Here is a 15,167-nt window from a genome sequence, read left to right on the forward strand (position 1 = left end):
GTCCTAAATATTTCATGTGCATTTCCTAAGAAGTCTCCGTTTTTTTTTTGGGGGGGGGCGAGATTTGTTTGGTTGGTTGGTTGGTTTTCAGAGGCAGAGAGGAGCGAGGGAGACAGAGAGAAACCAAGAGGTAGGTCTTGTTAGCTGGCTCACTCCCCAAGGGCCGGACTAGGCTGAAAGCAGGAGCCAGAAATGCGATCCAGATCTGCCATGTGGATGGCAGCGACCCAGTCACTTGAGCCGTCACCTCCTTTCTAAGCAGGAGCCAAATCCAAGTATTTGAATAGAGGATACGATGACCTCTTAACTACTAAATGTCTGCTCCAACACTATTATCTAGCCTATAGCCTCTATTTCGAAGATTGCAACTGTCTCAATACTGTTCTTCAGAGCAAATAAATAAAAACAAAAAGTAATCTAGGTGGCTACCCAGGCTTGCGCGCTACATGGGCCATCATGGCCCTTGGGAAGATCGCTCTCAGTCTACATGAGGACTTAATATATGTGTCCCACGTCCACAAACATCCTAGCCACACTGCCTGCCCATCCAGGGAACCCCTGCTGTTCACACAACCCCGAGCTCAGCAAGATGGTTTCTATAGCCTCCAGCCAATCACTGTGAATCATTCTTGGTGTTAGGAGCTACACGGAGATCCAAGAGGAGTGCAGAGAAAGTTCTCTATCCCAGGGCTTGACGGCCCACGACATTCAGCCCGAGGCTGGCTTCAGTTTACCATGGCCAAGCCACTCGGCAAGACGGCAGGATGGGAAAGGAGAGGAGAGGAGAGCAGACGTCCGCCCAGATACAGAGCCGGGGAAAGTGACTACCCTGGGGGCTGGCCCAGCTCATCCTGAGCGAGGCGCAAAATGCAGCAGCCCAGTTCTGCTCTCGCTCCATCAGTGTTTGCCAATGAAGCTTCCCCGGGTATTTCAGTGAGCTAGCCATCAGCAAGGGAGGGCTCTAATAACCGTTATCTGACAAAGCGAAAAATCTGAGAAAATGCATTCCATCTTGGTCCCTGCATCGCAGGCAGCCGACAGCTGCTGCCCAGCATGACCCACTGAGTGAAGGGCTGACGGGAAGCCGTCCTCTCTGATTCACAGACCCCTACCTGCTCCAAAGTCTACCGTGGTGTAGAGGCCCTGCAGCGCCCCGCACTTCAGGAATGGCTTATAGGCGCCATCGGTGGTGAAGAGCAGCACGTTACTGCCCAGGTGGTAGCGGAAGCACTTCTGCAGGAAACGCAGGTAGTCATAGTCACAGGCAAAGTAGCTCCCGTATTCATTTTCAACCTGCAGAGGACAGAAGGGGGAATATCATGAGCTCCTGGGGTAACCACTATAATGTTAGTTTTCGTTTTGTTCTGTATTTGAGATACAGGGATGAGACATCCACCTGCTGGTTCATTCCCCCAAATGCCTACAATAGCCAGGACTAGGCCAGGTGGAAACCAGGAGTCTGGGATGCCACACAAGTTTGCCATGTGAGTGGCAGAACCCCCAAGGGCTTGACTGTTTAAAAATTCACTTGACTTATTTGAAAGGTATAGCTACATAAAGAGAGGGAGAGACAAAAGCAGAGAGGACATCTTCTAGCTGATAGTTCACTCCTGATAGCCAGGGTCGGGCCAGGCAGAAGCCAGGAGGTTAGAACATGACCTGTGTCTCTCATGTGGGTAGCAAGGACCCAAGAACCTGGACCATCCTCTGCTGCCTCCCTAGGGGCATTAGGATGGCACTGGATCCACAGTGGAACAGCTGGGACTCACGGTGGTGCTCAGATGAGATGCTGGTGCTGCAGACAGTGTCGCAACCCACTGTGCCACAGTGCCAGCTCTGACCCAGGTGTGTGAGCCATCACCGGCTCCCTCCCATGGCACACATTAACAGGAACCTGGAGCTTGGAGGGGAGGAGGGACTCAGAGCTGGGTACTCTGATAGGGGAAGCAGATGTTCCTCACTGGCATCTTATCTGTGGCACCAGATATTGGATTGGGGTTGGCTGTGGGCACCAGGCTGAATGATGGACAGAAGGTCTGCCTTTCTCAGACCTCCATCTCACTTTCCTAAAAAGTAATTCAGTGTGTAACTCATCCTCTCCCACAGCCAGGAGGTAAGAAAAACAGAAAGGCTAGATTGGCTTCCAGATCATAATGCTAACCCTTATAATAGATTCTTCAGAGGATGTTACATAAATAACACCTCCCCATGGTACAAACAGTAAGAAAAGAAGACAAATGGGAAGAGAATGAAAAAATGATGTTTGGGAGCTGGTATGGTGGTGTAGTAAGCTAATCCTCCAACTGCGATGCCAACATACCATATGGGTGGTAGTTTGAGGCCCAGCTGCTCCACCTCTGGTCCAGCTAATGACCCAGGAAAGCAGCAGAGGATGGTCCAAGCCCATGGGACCCTGCACCAATGTGGGGGAACGGAAGGAGGCTCCTGGCTTCAGCTAGGCCACCTCTGGCTACTGCAGCCATTTGGGGAATGAACCAGTTGATAGGCAAGATATCTTTATTTCTTTCTCTTTGCCTGTAATTCTTTCAAGAAAAATAAATAAATCATTAAAAAAAAAAAAGACCTGTTCTTTCGACTTCACAGAACAAAGCTGATGCATTCCGATTCTGTATTCAGCTAAGACCTCCCAGACTCTTATGTATGCCAAACACACACAAATAACAAACAGTAAGGCCCAGTGCGATGGCTTAGTAGCTAAAGTCCTCGCCTTGAATGCTCTGGGATCCCATATGGGTGCCGGTTCTAATCCCGGCAGCTCCACTTCCCATTCAGCTCCCTGCTTGTGTCCTGGGAAAGCAGTTGAGGATGGCCCAAAGCCTTGGGATCCTGCACCTGCGTGGGAGACCCAGAAGAAGTTCCTGGATCCTGGCTTCGGACCGGCGCAGTACTGGCCATTGCAGTTACTTGGGGAGTGAATCATCAGACGGAAGATCTTCCTCTCTGTCTCTCCTCCTCTCTGTATATCTGACTTTGCAATAAAAAAAATTAAAAAAAAAAAAAAGATGCTCTGGCTTCGGATCAGCTCAGCTCCAACTGTTGTGGTCATTTGAGGAGTGAACCAGCAGATGGATGATCTTTCTGTGTCTCGCCCCTTTGTAAAACTACTTGCATGTGCTGGGATCCCATGTGGGCACTAGCTGGTGTCCCAGCTGCCCCATTTCCTAACCAGCTCCCTGCTTGTGGCCTGGGAAAGCAGTAGAGGGTGGCCCGAAGTCTTGGGACCCTGCACCCACATGGGAAACCTGGAGGCTCCTGGCTTCAGATCAGCTTAGCTATAGACATTGGGGCTACTTGGAGAGTGAATCAGCAGACAGAATCCTTCTGTCTCTCCTCTCTTTAAGATCTTAAACAAAAACAGTGTTTACAATAAAAATGTAAGGGCAGAACACATGGTCAACTCCCCTGAGGCCACCAGGGATGGCAAGAGAAGTACCGCCCAGGACAGAGTCCCCATGGCTCTGCTAGGCAGCGCCGACACCGCTTCCATGGCTGGCAATGTGTGCACAAGCCGAGGGCTCAGAGCAGCTGCAGCAGAAACAGAAAGTGAGGCAAGCAACAGGTGCAGGAGTGACTGACGGCAGCTCAGAAGTAGGGTTTCACTTGAGAGCAGGGCCAGGCTGTGGCCCGCGCAGCACACTCGCTCTGTGCACAGGAAAAGGAGGCTCCTGTTAGCTCCCTGACGGCAGACCCAAGCTGGGGAGAAGGTGCACCCATGCACCCCGCATGTCCCTCTGTGGGCTCTTCCCAGAGGACACCTGCACCCTTGGCTCAACTGCTCACCCACACGGTGGGGCACAGAGCGGCCATGCCCTCTCCTTACCAGGACCTGGCCCGCGCTGCCCTAGGAGTGCCACCTCCCTGGTCCAGGAGGCAGCCACACTAAGCAAATATGTGATGGATGTTGTTTTATGTTCCATCTAATGCACTTAAAGAATTGTTGTGGGAGCTGTATTGAGGCATAGTGGGTTAAGCTAACACCTATGATACCGACATCCCATATGGGTACTGATTCAAATCCTGGTTGCTTTACTTCTGACCCAGCTCCTTGTAATGGCCTAGGAGAGCAGAGGAGGACAGCGCCAGTACTTGGTCTCTGTACCCATATGGGAGACCTGGAAGAAGCTCCTGGTTCCTGGCTCCTGGTTGGCTCAGCTCTGGCCACTGTAGCCAACTGGAGAGTGAACCAGAGGCTAGATGTCTCGTTCTCTTTGTAACTCTTTCAAATAAATCAATCTTTAAAAAAAAATAAAGAGCCGCTGCAGGTCCAGTGTACTGGTTTTCCACAAGGAGAATATGTGCCATACAATGGACCCCCCAGCATGTCTGTTCGTGGAGCCAAGATCGCGTGGAAGGGAAGAGTGGGGGCAGGAAGTGGGAGAGAAAACGCAACGGGCCGTTCCCCACATCCTCTTTCCACGCCATAGCTAGCTGACAGCCTGAGCAGTGCAGACACCAACTTGCTTTAGTGTGTGTGCCATCCTTACAGCAGAAGGCGACCTTGCACTAGACAGGGACCAAATACGCATCAACAGAGACTGTGGCTGCCAGACTCTGCCACCACTGGCTAGAAGACCTTGGCGAAATCACACGACCTCTGTAAACTTCCTTGCTTTTTTTTTTTTTAACCTTTCATTTATTTCTTTCCACTTAGTGTGAAAGGCAGAGGAATAGAGACAGTTTCGGATCTTCCATCTGTCACTTCCATCCCCAAAATGCCTACAACTACCTGGGATGGACCTACCCAATACCGGGGGCCTGGAACTCCATCCAGGAGTCATTCGGGAGACAGGTAACCAAGGAATGGATCCATCACCTGCCACCTCCCAGGATGTGGACTAAAAGGAAGTTGGAGGGGCTGGCACTGTGATGCAGCACATTAAGCTGCCACTTGCCAAGCCAGCATTCCATACTGGAGCATTGGTTCAAGTCCCAAATGCTCTACTTCCGACCCAGCTCCCTTCTAATGATGCAACTGGGAAAGCAGCAGAGGATGGCTCCAGTGCTTGGGCCCCTGCCACCCACGTCACAGTCATCTGGGCAGTGAGCCAGTGGATAGAAGCTCTTAACCTGTCTGTCCCTCCTCCTCTCTCTATTTCTCTGTAATTCTGCCTTTCAAATACCTAAATCTTAAAGAACCTATGTTCTGTGGCACAGCAAGTTGAGCTGCCTCCCATGACATCAATGTCCCATATGGATATTGGTTCAAGTTTTGGTTGTTCCACTTCCAAGCCAGTTTCCTGCTAACAGATCTGGGAATGCAGCACAAGATGGCCCATGTGCTTGGGCCCCTAACACCCAAGTGGAAGACCGGGAAGAAGCAGCTCCTAGCTCCTGGATTTGGTCCGGCCCAGTCCTAAATGTAGAAGTCATTTGGGGAGTGAAGCAGCAGATGCAAGATCTTTGTCAATTCTCTGTAACTCCTCTCAAATAAATAAAATCTGAAGGAATAAAATAATTAGTTCAATAGTGGCTGTCTCTGTTCAGCTATCATTCTAACTCAGTTTGGGGGCTTCTCAAATCATTTCATCATTCAGTAAATAAGCAAGGATTGTTAGAAGAACTGAATGGCATTTGCAAGGCATCCAGCAAGGAGCCTGACACACAGCTTCCCATGACACCCTGCACATACCAGCACCGCCCACAGCATTAGCTCTTAGCGGAACAGAACGGCAGGCTGGGGTTTGTGTCACTTCTGTCCTTCTTGCATCGCATGGGACTAGAGGTCTCCCCACGCCCGCTGCAGCCCCCAGCTAACCTGCACGGATATAATAGGCCCTCCATTTTCATAGAGAAGAGGTTTCATCTTGGGCAGAAGGACTCCCATCCACTTCGCCACAGCCGTGAGATAATCTGGAGAACAAGACGGAGTGGCACCATGACACACCATTCAGTACAGAAACAGCAACGCAGGCATCTGACTCACGCCAGCCACAGCCCACAGCAAGCATCTGATGGAAGCGGAACTGTGAGATTGCTGTGCCCTTGGATGAATCCAGTAACACACAAGGACCAACATGCCTGGTGCCTGTCTTTGCCACAGGACACAAGGTCAAGAGCACAGAAGACACGTTGAGTGACTGAGTGCCGTGTCCTTCCCTCAACACAGTAATATAGCTTTATGTTATTGTAATTTTTTAAAGATTTATGTATTCTTATTGCAAAGTCAGATATAAAGAGAGGAGGAGAGACAGAGAGGAAGATCTTTTGTCTGCTGATTCACTCCCCAAGAGGCTGCAACAGCCAGAGCTGAGCCGATCTGAAGCTAAGAGCCAGGAGCTTTTTCTGGGTCTCCCACGCTGGTGCAGGGTCCCAAGGCTTTGGGTTGTCCTTGAGTGCTTTCCCAGGCCACAAGCAGGGAGCTGGATGGGAAGTGGGGCTGCTGGGATTAGAACTGGCACCCATATGGATCCTGGTGCATGCAAGGCAAGGACTTTAGCTGCTAGGCTATTATTTTTTAAATGACATAAAGTCCTAATAAGTTGCACATATCCATTATCAAATGGTAGTAAGGCAATACCTCATGAAGCTGCCATAGGGTTTAAGTGATAGTACATGGAAAAATATCAGTAACATAATGAACAAGCAAGATATGACTGTTATGGAATAAGAGGAACTATAGAGAAAAATAAGCTAGGCTTTTATCATGTAAATTTCATCAGTACTAGCTGCTGTCATAATCATCTTTTCTCCCCTCACCATCCTTACCATCTCCGAAGGGATCAGAAGATAGAGACATGGGGCTGGCACAGTGGCTCAACTAGCTAATCCTCTACCTCTGAGCACCAGCATCCCATAAGGGCAGTGGGTTGTGTTCCAGCTGCTCCGCTTCCCATCCAGCTCCCTGCTTGTGACCTGGGAAAGCAGTCGAGGACAGCCCAAAGCCTTGGGACCCTGCACCTGCGTGGGAGACCCGGAAGAGGCTCCTGGCTCCTGATTGGCTCATCGCCAGCTGTTGTGGCCATTTGAGGAGCGAACTAGCACATGGAAGATCTCTCTGTGTCTCCTTCAAATAACAAAAAAAAGACTAAAAACAGAGCTTCATAAAGGGTTAAGGTTTATAACTAGGGGCCAATGCTGTAATAAGAGAGAGAAAACACTTTTATCATTCACAAATCATGTCTGGAAAGTAGGCAAACAGAAGCAATGCAGAGCCACCCTCCCAGAAACCACATCTGCCCGTTGTGGCCAGCAGGTGCCACTATGGGCTACAATAAAGAAAGCCTTCAGGTCAGGCGGTCAACCACAAACAGGCCCCAACGCCAGCTCAGAATCACCAGCTTATCAGCAACATGTGGTCAAGTGAGTGAAGCAAGCTGTATTTCCTACACGTCCAAGGCCCAGCACTAGGTAGCAAAGGATGATTAAATTCAGCTTCCCAGTAAAACATTCAGAAGTATTGGTGCAGGAGCAGTGCCATCTTCAACGTGGCTGATCCTTCTAATGTAAATTATCTAAACCTTTTTAAATTCTCTCAAGACATCTGCAACATCTTACCTGTGTCAGAAGAACGGAGAATGATAGATTCTTTCTGTAATAGCCACGCGGGCAGGCCTCCCTAGAACACAACAAAGAAAACAAGTGTTCTGACATAAGATGCCGGCATTGTTGGTAGTGAATTAATTCATATTTCACAACACTGCTCCCTGGTCCTTTTTAAACATACAGAAAGGGTCTTCACCACATCCATGGAAAATGTGTTTTGTGAAAACACTATCAGGCCCAGTGCCGTGGCCTAGTGGCTAAAGTCCTCACCTTGAACACTCCAGAATCCCATATGGGCACCAGTTCTAATCCCAGCAGCTTCACTTCCCGTCCAGCTCCCTGCATGTGGCCTGGGCAAACAGTCGAGGATGGCCCAAGGCTTTGGGACCCTGCACCCATGTGGGAGACCTGGAAGAAGTTCCTGGCTCCTGGCTTTGGATCAGCACAGCACCAGCCATTGTGGTCACTTGGGGAGTGAATCATCGGACGGAAGATATTTCTCTCTGTCTCTCCTCCTTTCTATATATATCTGACTTTGCAATAAAAATAAATAAATCTTAAAAAAAAAAAACACTATTCACTGGCTTTAAAAATTTTTTGCATTCAAACTGATGTTTCCCAAGTGTAGTTTTCCTGTAATTTTTCAAGCTCCCTTCTGGAACCACCCTCTGGGATATCATCAGCTGCTTTTAACAAAAAAAGGAGCCTGAGCCATTGGGGGCAGACACCAAAGCAGAACTCATTATCTGATCTGCTGCTTTGGCTTAGCACCATCCCAAGATTTAAAAAAAAAAAGTATTGGGGAGAGCCACAGGCTACACACTCGTTGGAGCTGGAGTCTTACTGAAAGCGTCCCTGACCCTGCCTGCCAGCTGCCCCCGCTCCCACACCTGGGGCAAGTGAGCCCATCGAGCCACACTCACCATGTCCCACTCGGCACAGATGTAGGGTCCAGGCCGCAGGATGACCAGCAGTCCCAACTCGTGAGCCAGCCAAAGAAACTGCTCCACGTCGTGATCCCCAGAAAACTGGTACTTCCCTGGCTGAGGTTCATGAAAGTTCCAGGGCACGTACCTGCCGAGACACACACATACGCACATGCCTCTTTCTGGATACGTGGCAGACAGGAGAAAGAAGGGTCGGACAAGGGAGCTTTTGAGAGCTGACACGCAGATGGGAATGAGCAAGACACTGTTAAGAAAAAGGAACGAAAGGGCTGGGCTAGTGGCATAGCTGGCTAAGCTGCCACCTGCGCCGCCGACATCCCGTATTGGGGTGTCAGTCTGAGTTCTGGCTGCTCCGCTTCTGATCTAGCTTCCTGTGAGTATGCCTGGGAAGCTCCCTACTTATGGCCTGAGAAGGCAGCAAACAATGTCCAGGTTCTTGGGCCCCTGCACCTAAGTGAGAGACCTAAACAAACAATAAATAAACAAATCTGGCTTTGGCCTGGCCCAGCCCTGGCTGTTCAGGGATAGCTGGGGACTGAACCAGCAGAAGGCACATCTCTCTGTCTCTCTGCCTTTCAAATAAATAGGCAAATAAGCAAATGTTTCTTAAAAATGACAAATAACCCAGAGTCTGGAAACAAACCTAAAGGATGCTTGTACTACTTCCGGGTGACTCTGGAGGGTTGTCCAAGGGGCCCATTGAGTTTCTCCTCCTTCTTTGGGGAAACCACTTCGGTTTCCCTGTTTGCTATTGGTTAGGAGAAAGACTCCAAGGTCATGGGTAAATGTATAAGCCCCTGGGTCTGGAAAGGCTAGTAACTGTTACTGCCATTAGAGCTGACAACACCAAAGATTTCAGTTCACCCGTCTTTCACAACTGTGGCCAGTCTTGTCCTCAAAACCCAATTCACCCAGAGCGCCTTTCCTGGCTTCCTCTATAAGCCTCTCTCCCGCAGAGGCCCCTTCCCTTGCATTCCACCACCTGCCAAGGTCCTCTGGCAAGGAGTCAGGACACATTTCCCACTCACGCTCACTACACAGTTATGGGATGGGCTGCTCCGTGGGAGGCAAGGGGGGCCAGCCCAGGGAGGCAGATTTCCCAGCAGGTTTTCTGAACCCAGGACACAGTGATCTTCCTGCTGGTGGCTGTCACAGTGGGCCAAGCCAGGCCAAGCAAATCTGATGCAGTCTCCAGTTCAATGACCCACAAAGATGCCTATTTAATACTTAAATAATTTCAAAAGGGAATTATTGGGGTTGGCACAACGACTCAACAGGCTAATCGTTCACCTGCAAGTGATGGTTCGTGTCCCGGCTGCTCCACTTTCCATCCAGCTCCTTGCTTATGGTCAGAGAAAGCAGTGGTGGAGGGCCCAAGGCCTTGGGACCCTGTACCCATAAGGAAGACCCAGAGGGGCTCCTGATTGGCTCAGTTCTGGCCATTGTCGCAGTTGGGGAGTGAGCCAATGATGGAAGATCATTCTGTCTTTCTTTTCTGTAAAACTGTCTTTCCAATAAAAATAAATAAATCTTAAAAAAAAATTTCTTTGAGCATAGAGCACACAGCAGCACATTAACCTGTTTACTGAAACAGCTTTTATTTTTTAAAGGTTTTATTGTTAGTGAAAGGCAGAGTTGCAGAGGGGAAGGACAGGAAGACAGGTCTTCTATCTGCTGGTTCACTCCCCAAACAGCTGCATTGATCAGAATTAAGCTGATCCGAAGCCAGGAGCCGGGTGCTGCTGCTGCTGCTGGGTCTCCCATGTGGGTGCAGGAACCCAAGGACTTAGACCATTCTCTGCTGCTTTCCCAGGCCATAATCAGGCAGCTGGATTGGAAGTGGAACAGCTGGGACATGAACTGGTGCCCATGTGGGAGGCTGGCACTAAAAGGTGGAGGGATCAGTCTGCTGTGCCAACATGCCAGCTCCTACTAAGGCAGTCTTTCCAGAAGCAGGTGTTTGGCACAGTGGGTAAGATATCACCAAGAGCCTGGTTTGGGTCCTGGCTTTTCTGCTTCTGCTCTAGCTTCCTGTTAATGTAGACCCCAGGAGGCAGAAGGTGATGGCTCAAGGGCTTGGGTCCCTGTCGCCCTTGTGGGACAGCTGGATGCAGTTCCACATTCCTAGGCTTTGCCTGGTCCAGCCCTGGCTATTGGAATTTGGGAATAAACCAGCAGATGTAAGATCTCTTTAGCTCTCTCAAATTTAAAAAAAACAAAAAAAGACAGAAGGAAAAAATTCTAATCTTCATAGAAGTTGTGTGAATATATATAAAGGGGTGGGGGACTGGTGCGATGGCTCACTTAGCTAATTCTCCCCTCGCTAGCTCCAGGATCTCATTTAAGTGCCAGTTTGGGTCCGGGCTGTTCCCTTCCCCATCAGCTCCATGTCTGCAGCCTGGGAAGGCAGCACAGGATGGTTCAAATCCTTGAGACCCAAAAGAAGCTCCTGGCTCCTGTCTTTGGATCAGCTCAATTCCAGCTGTGGCCACTGGGTGAGCGAATTGGAAGATGGAAAATTTTTCTGTGTCTCCTTCTCTCTGCAAGTCTGCCTCTCCCATACAAATAATATATCTTCCTGCTTGTGGCTTGGGCAAGCAGTCAAGGGCAGCCCAAAGCCTTGGGACCCTGCACCCGCGTGGGAGACCTGAAAGAAGCTCCTGGCTTCTGGTTTCAGATCAACAAAGCTCCAGCCACTGAGGCGGCCACTTGGGGAGTGAATTAGCAGAGAGAAGATCTTCCTCTCTGCCTCTCCTCCTCTCTCTGTATATCTGACTTTGCAATAACAATAAATAAATCTTTAAAAATAAATAGATCTTCTTAAAATAAGTAACACTTTAAACAGTATAAACTTTAAAAAAGCAAAACAAATCTGAACTACAGATGTGCTACTAATTCCTATCTATAAAATCACTATGCCTGTGTAAGAATTGGGAAAAATGAAAATATCTTAACAAAGCTACAGTATACTTATTTTTAAAATAAACGTTTAAAAATGTTAATTTATCGATTTATTTTAAAACAAAAAGAGCTTAGTTTAGTGGGAATGCGGATAACAGCTAGGAACAATAAAGATTTATTTGAAAGGTGGAAGGACAGTCTGAGACGAGCCACAAGCCAAACCTGGAGCCAGGATTCCATCCTGGTCTCCCATGCACCTGACAGGGACCCAAGCTCTCGAGCCATCACCTTCTGCCTTCCTTATCAAGAAAAAGTCGAGCAGGCAGGACTCAAACACTGGTGTTCTAGGATGGGCTGCAGCACCAAAAGTGGCAGCTATCCTATAATGCCAGCTCCCTGCAAAAATAATTCTCAAGAAAAGTAAAACCTCCTCCAACTACTTCTGGCCAATGGTTTTGCCAGGAGTAGCAGCAGGAGAGAACGAGCCGGGCCTCCGAACAGCCCTGTGCAACCTGCAGCATTGGGGATGCAAGGGAGCCTCTGAAGCCCCCAGGCTGGTCCTTCTCCCTCCATTTCACGACCTTGGCATTCAGGGGAACTGGAGGGAGAAACCCATCACATGTGAATTTGGGTTCATGCTGCCAGTGGCCTGAGAGCGCGTCAGGTGTGGGGTTCCCCTGAACTTGTCTATCACAAGGATCTGCTTCTGGGTTCCCCGCCTTTCTCTCCGAAACACTATCAACAATCCCCATCAGCACTGAAGAAACCAGATGGACCAGCAGCCCGGATTCTCTAAACCCACAGGCCAAGCCACTAAGTCGGGTCTCTGGGAGCTACCGAACGCTCCCAAGATCCTAGGAAAGCTCTGCCTGCCTACAAACACCATGACTGATCCTTGGCCAAAGGATGGACACGGGTTATATCTCGTTTCCTCCACCTCTCCCTGGGAGCCGTGAAACCTGTTCTCTCTGACTGCCTTGCACCTGTCGTGTTCGGCTGTCGTCTCTTCCTTTTGCTTTCTGAGCAGATGTATCCTGATTTCCTACAACTGGGAGAAAGGGCCAAGTCAGGCTCCTGACAAGCCCCACCCCAGAGGTCACCCAGGACAAGCGCCCATTTCTGAGGGAGGAAGCCACAGCCCTCTCTGTGTGCTGGTGTCCAGGCCCAGGGCAGTGGGGAGTGGGGAGCCCCAGATACCTGCTCACTTACGTCTGGATAGCGTTCAGCCCAGCCATCTTCATCTTCAGCAGCCGGTCCTTCCAATAGAAGCGGGGAATGCGGAAGTAGTGGATGCTCCCGGAGACATAGCGGAAGGGCTGGCCGTCCTTGAGGAAGCAGTCCCGATTGTAGTCGATCTTGAACACCCTCTGGGGAGCATCCTGTGGGGCAAGCGGGGGGGGGGGGGGACCACTGTGAGAACCTGCAGACCCTCTGACAGCGGCAGCTGACTCCCTAAGCTATCCCGATCAGTGGGCTCAGGAAATTGTCAGGCTCGGCTTCTGGGCATCCAACCAATCACGGCTGAGCCAAGTCCTCCCCCTACCCCTGTACCCAGGACCCACATGCAGGACTCAGCTCCCGCTGTGCTGCTCATGGGGCCTGGGACAAGCCCGCATGCGTGTGCGCACGTGCGCTTCCTCAAGGCTGTGACCCGCCTGAGTACGGATGTGCCACAGTGTTCACCAAGAGCCATTAAGAAAATTCTAATGGGCCAGTGTCATGACACGGTGGGTGAAACCACCGCCTGCTAGGCCAGCATTTCTCACAGGTGCTGGTTCTTGATATCCCTACCACTTCTAATCCAGCGCCCAGCTAATGCACCTGTTCAAAGCAGTGGGAGACGGCCCAGGTGCTTGAGACCCTGCACACCTGTGGGAGACCTGGGACGAAGGTTCCAGCTCTTGGGTTTTCTCTGACTCAGTCCTGGCTATGACACCCATCTGAGCAGTGAACCAGCAGATGGAAAATCTCTCTCTCTCTCCCTCCCACTCTCTGTAACTCTGCTTTTCAAATAAATAAAATAAATCTTTTGTTAAAAAAATAATAAAATAAAAATAATAAGAAGAAACTTCTCAGTGTAAAATACAGAGCACAATGATCTGAAGCTGTACAACTCCAACCCAGGGGGGTTGTTCTGGGTCCTGATGTGGCCTGGCCGAGTTCTCTCTCAGACCCTACAAGGCCTCAATCACCAGGAAGCTGGATTAGGGTCCCTTTAAGGAAACACTTTACAGATTGCTGAGCTGTGACCCAGTTTGTGAGCAAGGAACTCAACGTGGGTGGTGACTGGCGCCACTTCAAAGAATAAGGAAATGTCGGAGCATACTGTGCCTGGTGAGGCAGCGTCCTAGGAGAGGGACAAAGGCAGGTTATGCTGCCTGTGGCCCACGCCATGGTGTCCGAGCTCAAATCCGACTCCTGCTCTAGATGCCAGCATCCTGCTGGGAGGCAGTAGTGCTGGCTCAAGTGACTGGACTCCTCTCGCCCATGGAAGACACCTGGGTTGATTCTTGCTTCTGAATTTGGCTGTGTTCCAGTCCTGGTCATTTCAGAGAGTATATGTGTGCTGGTTGAAATGTAAGGTGTATTTCTAGCAGTCAAATAAAAATGTCAAGAAGCATTGTTCTGGGGACCACTTGAATAAGAATGTTAAGATTCGAAAGGGAAGGCCTCAATGGGGCTAAGAGACTAAGAGGAACACTGCCCCACTGCCCTCTGGTGGGTGGAAAAGGCAGCATCAGGTCACAGGAGTCAACAGGACCAGGGAGGTAAAGACAGGGAGGCAGGCATTGTGGCCTGATGGATTAGGCTGTGTCTCCAATGTTGGCATCCCATATGGGCACCAGCTGGAGTCCCTGCCAATCCACCTGCAGTCCAGCGCAAAGCTAACGTGCCTGGGAAAGTAGTGCAAAATGGTCCAAGAGATTGGACCCTTGAACTCAACCTGGGAGACCCAGATAACCTTGCAGGCTCCTAGCTTCAGCCTGGCCCAGTCCTAGCTATTGCAGCCATATGGGGAGGGAACATGCGGATGGAAGACCTCTTTCTCCCTGTAACTCTACCTTTCAAATCAATCAATCTTTAAAAACAACCATCTCTGCAGTATCCTCAGCTTGGTAAGGTTCCTTAGACACGTTGTTTCAATGTCCCACCCTGGTGCACATCACAGTAGTTGCACAGTCCAAGGTAGCTCTGGGGCTTGAAGCCTTGCCTGGAAGCAACTCAGAGATGTCCTGGACCCAGCTCAGAGCCCAACGCACAGGTACATCCGGAGACCCTCCCAGATGTGGGTCGGGCTTCAGTAAAACCAATCAATGATTTCAAAATAATTTTCAAAAAGGCATGCATCAGTTTACAATCACTGTATAGATAAGGTTCTCTTTCCACTCAAAGACAGACACTCATACAAACACAAAAGCTCTTTCTTACACTTGGTGATTTTGAAAACATTCTCACAGTGTGGATAGGATTCAGTGTCATATGAGCTCAGTGCTGGTCCATGATGTACGGAGAGTCTCTGGATGGCTAGAAAGGGAAGCTAGCTTCTTCAGACAAAGCTGGGCAAGGGAAAAGCGGTTTGGAATTCACATTATCTAGGCTGCGAGAGAAGAAGGTTTGCTAAGAAATGAGAAGGGAGACAGTAGCCTCTGACCTGTGTCCCATGCCCAGCCAGGTACCAACTCTGCCTTCAGACACCCTCCAAGCCCAGCACGAATGTGCAACCACCCCCCCCTGCAAATGCTACCATGTACCCACTGCCCACTAAGTGGTCAGAGAGAGCAACCACACAGCGGTACCCACAACCACAGGGGGCTT

At 49.9% G+C, this 15,167-nt stretch overlaps 1 protein-coding gene across 2 annotated transcripts in view; it reads right to left on the minus strand.

The window, feature by feature from the left end:
- Positions 1–15,167, minus strand: part of GLB1 (galactosidase beta 1) — an 81,033-nt gene that overhangs the window by 52,119 nt on the left and 13,747 nt on the right. The window contains exons 2-6 of one of the 2 annotated variants that reach the window (XM_040964130.1): positions 12,561–12,730; positions 8,427–8,577; positions 7,516–7,576; positions 5,777–5,871; positions 1,113–1,293 (exon numbers count right to left, since the gene is read on the minus strand). In XM_040964130.1, coding sequence (XP_040820064.1) covers positions 1,113–1,293; positions 5,777–5,871; positions 7,516–7,576; positions 8,427–8,577; positions 12,561–12,730 — 658 coding nt within the window. Of the gene's footprint in view, positions 1–1,112; positions 1,294–5,776; positions 5,872–7,515; positions 7,577–8,426; positions 8,578–12,560; positions 12,731–15,167 lie in introns of those variants that run through there. The other variant, XM_040964141.1, reaches the window with a different exon arrangement.

This window comes from Ochotona curzoniae, unplaced genomic scaffold (assembly GCF_017591425.1).
Source record: "Ochotona curzoniae isolate NIBS_2020 unplaced genomic scaffold, NIBS_Ocur_1.0 contig_1302, whole genome shotgun sequence".
Lineage (NCBI taxonomy): Eukaryota > Metazoa > Chordata > Mammalia > Lagomorpha > Ochotonidae > Ochotona > Ochotona curzoniae.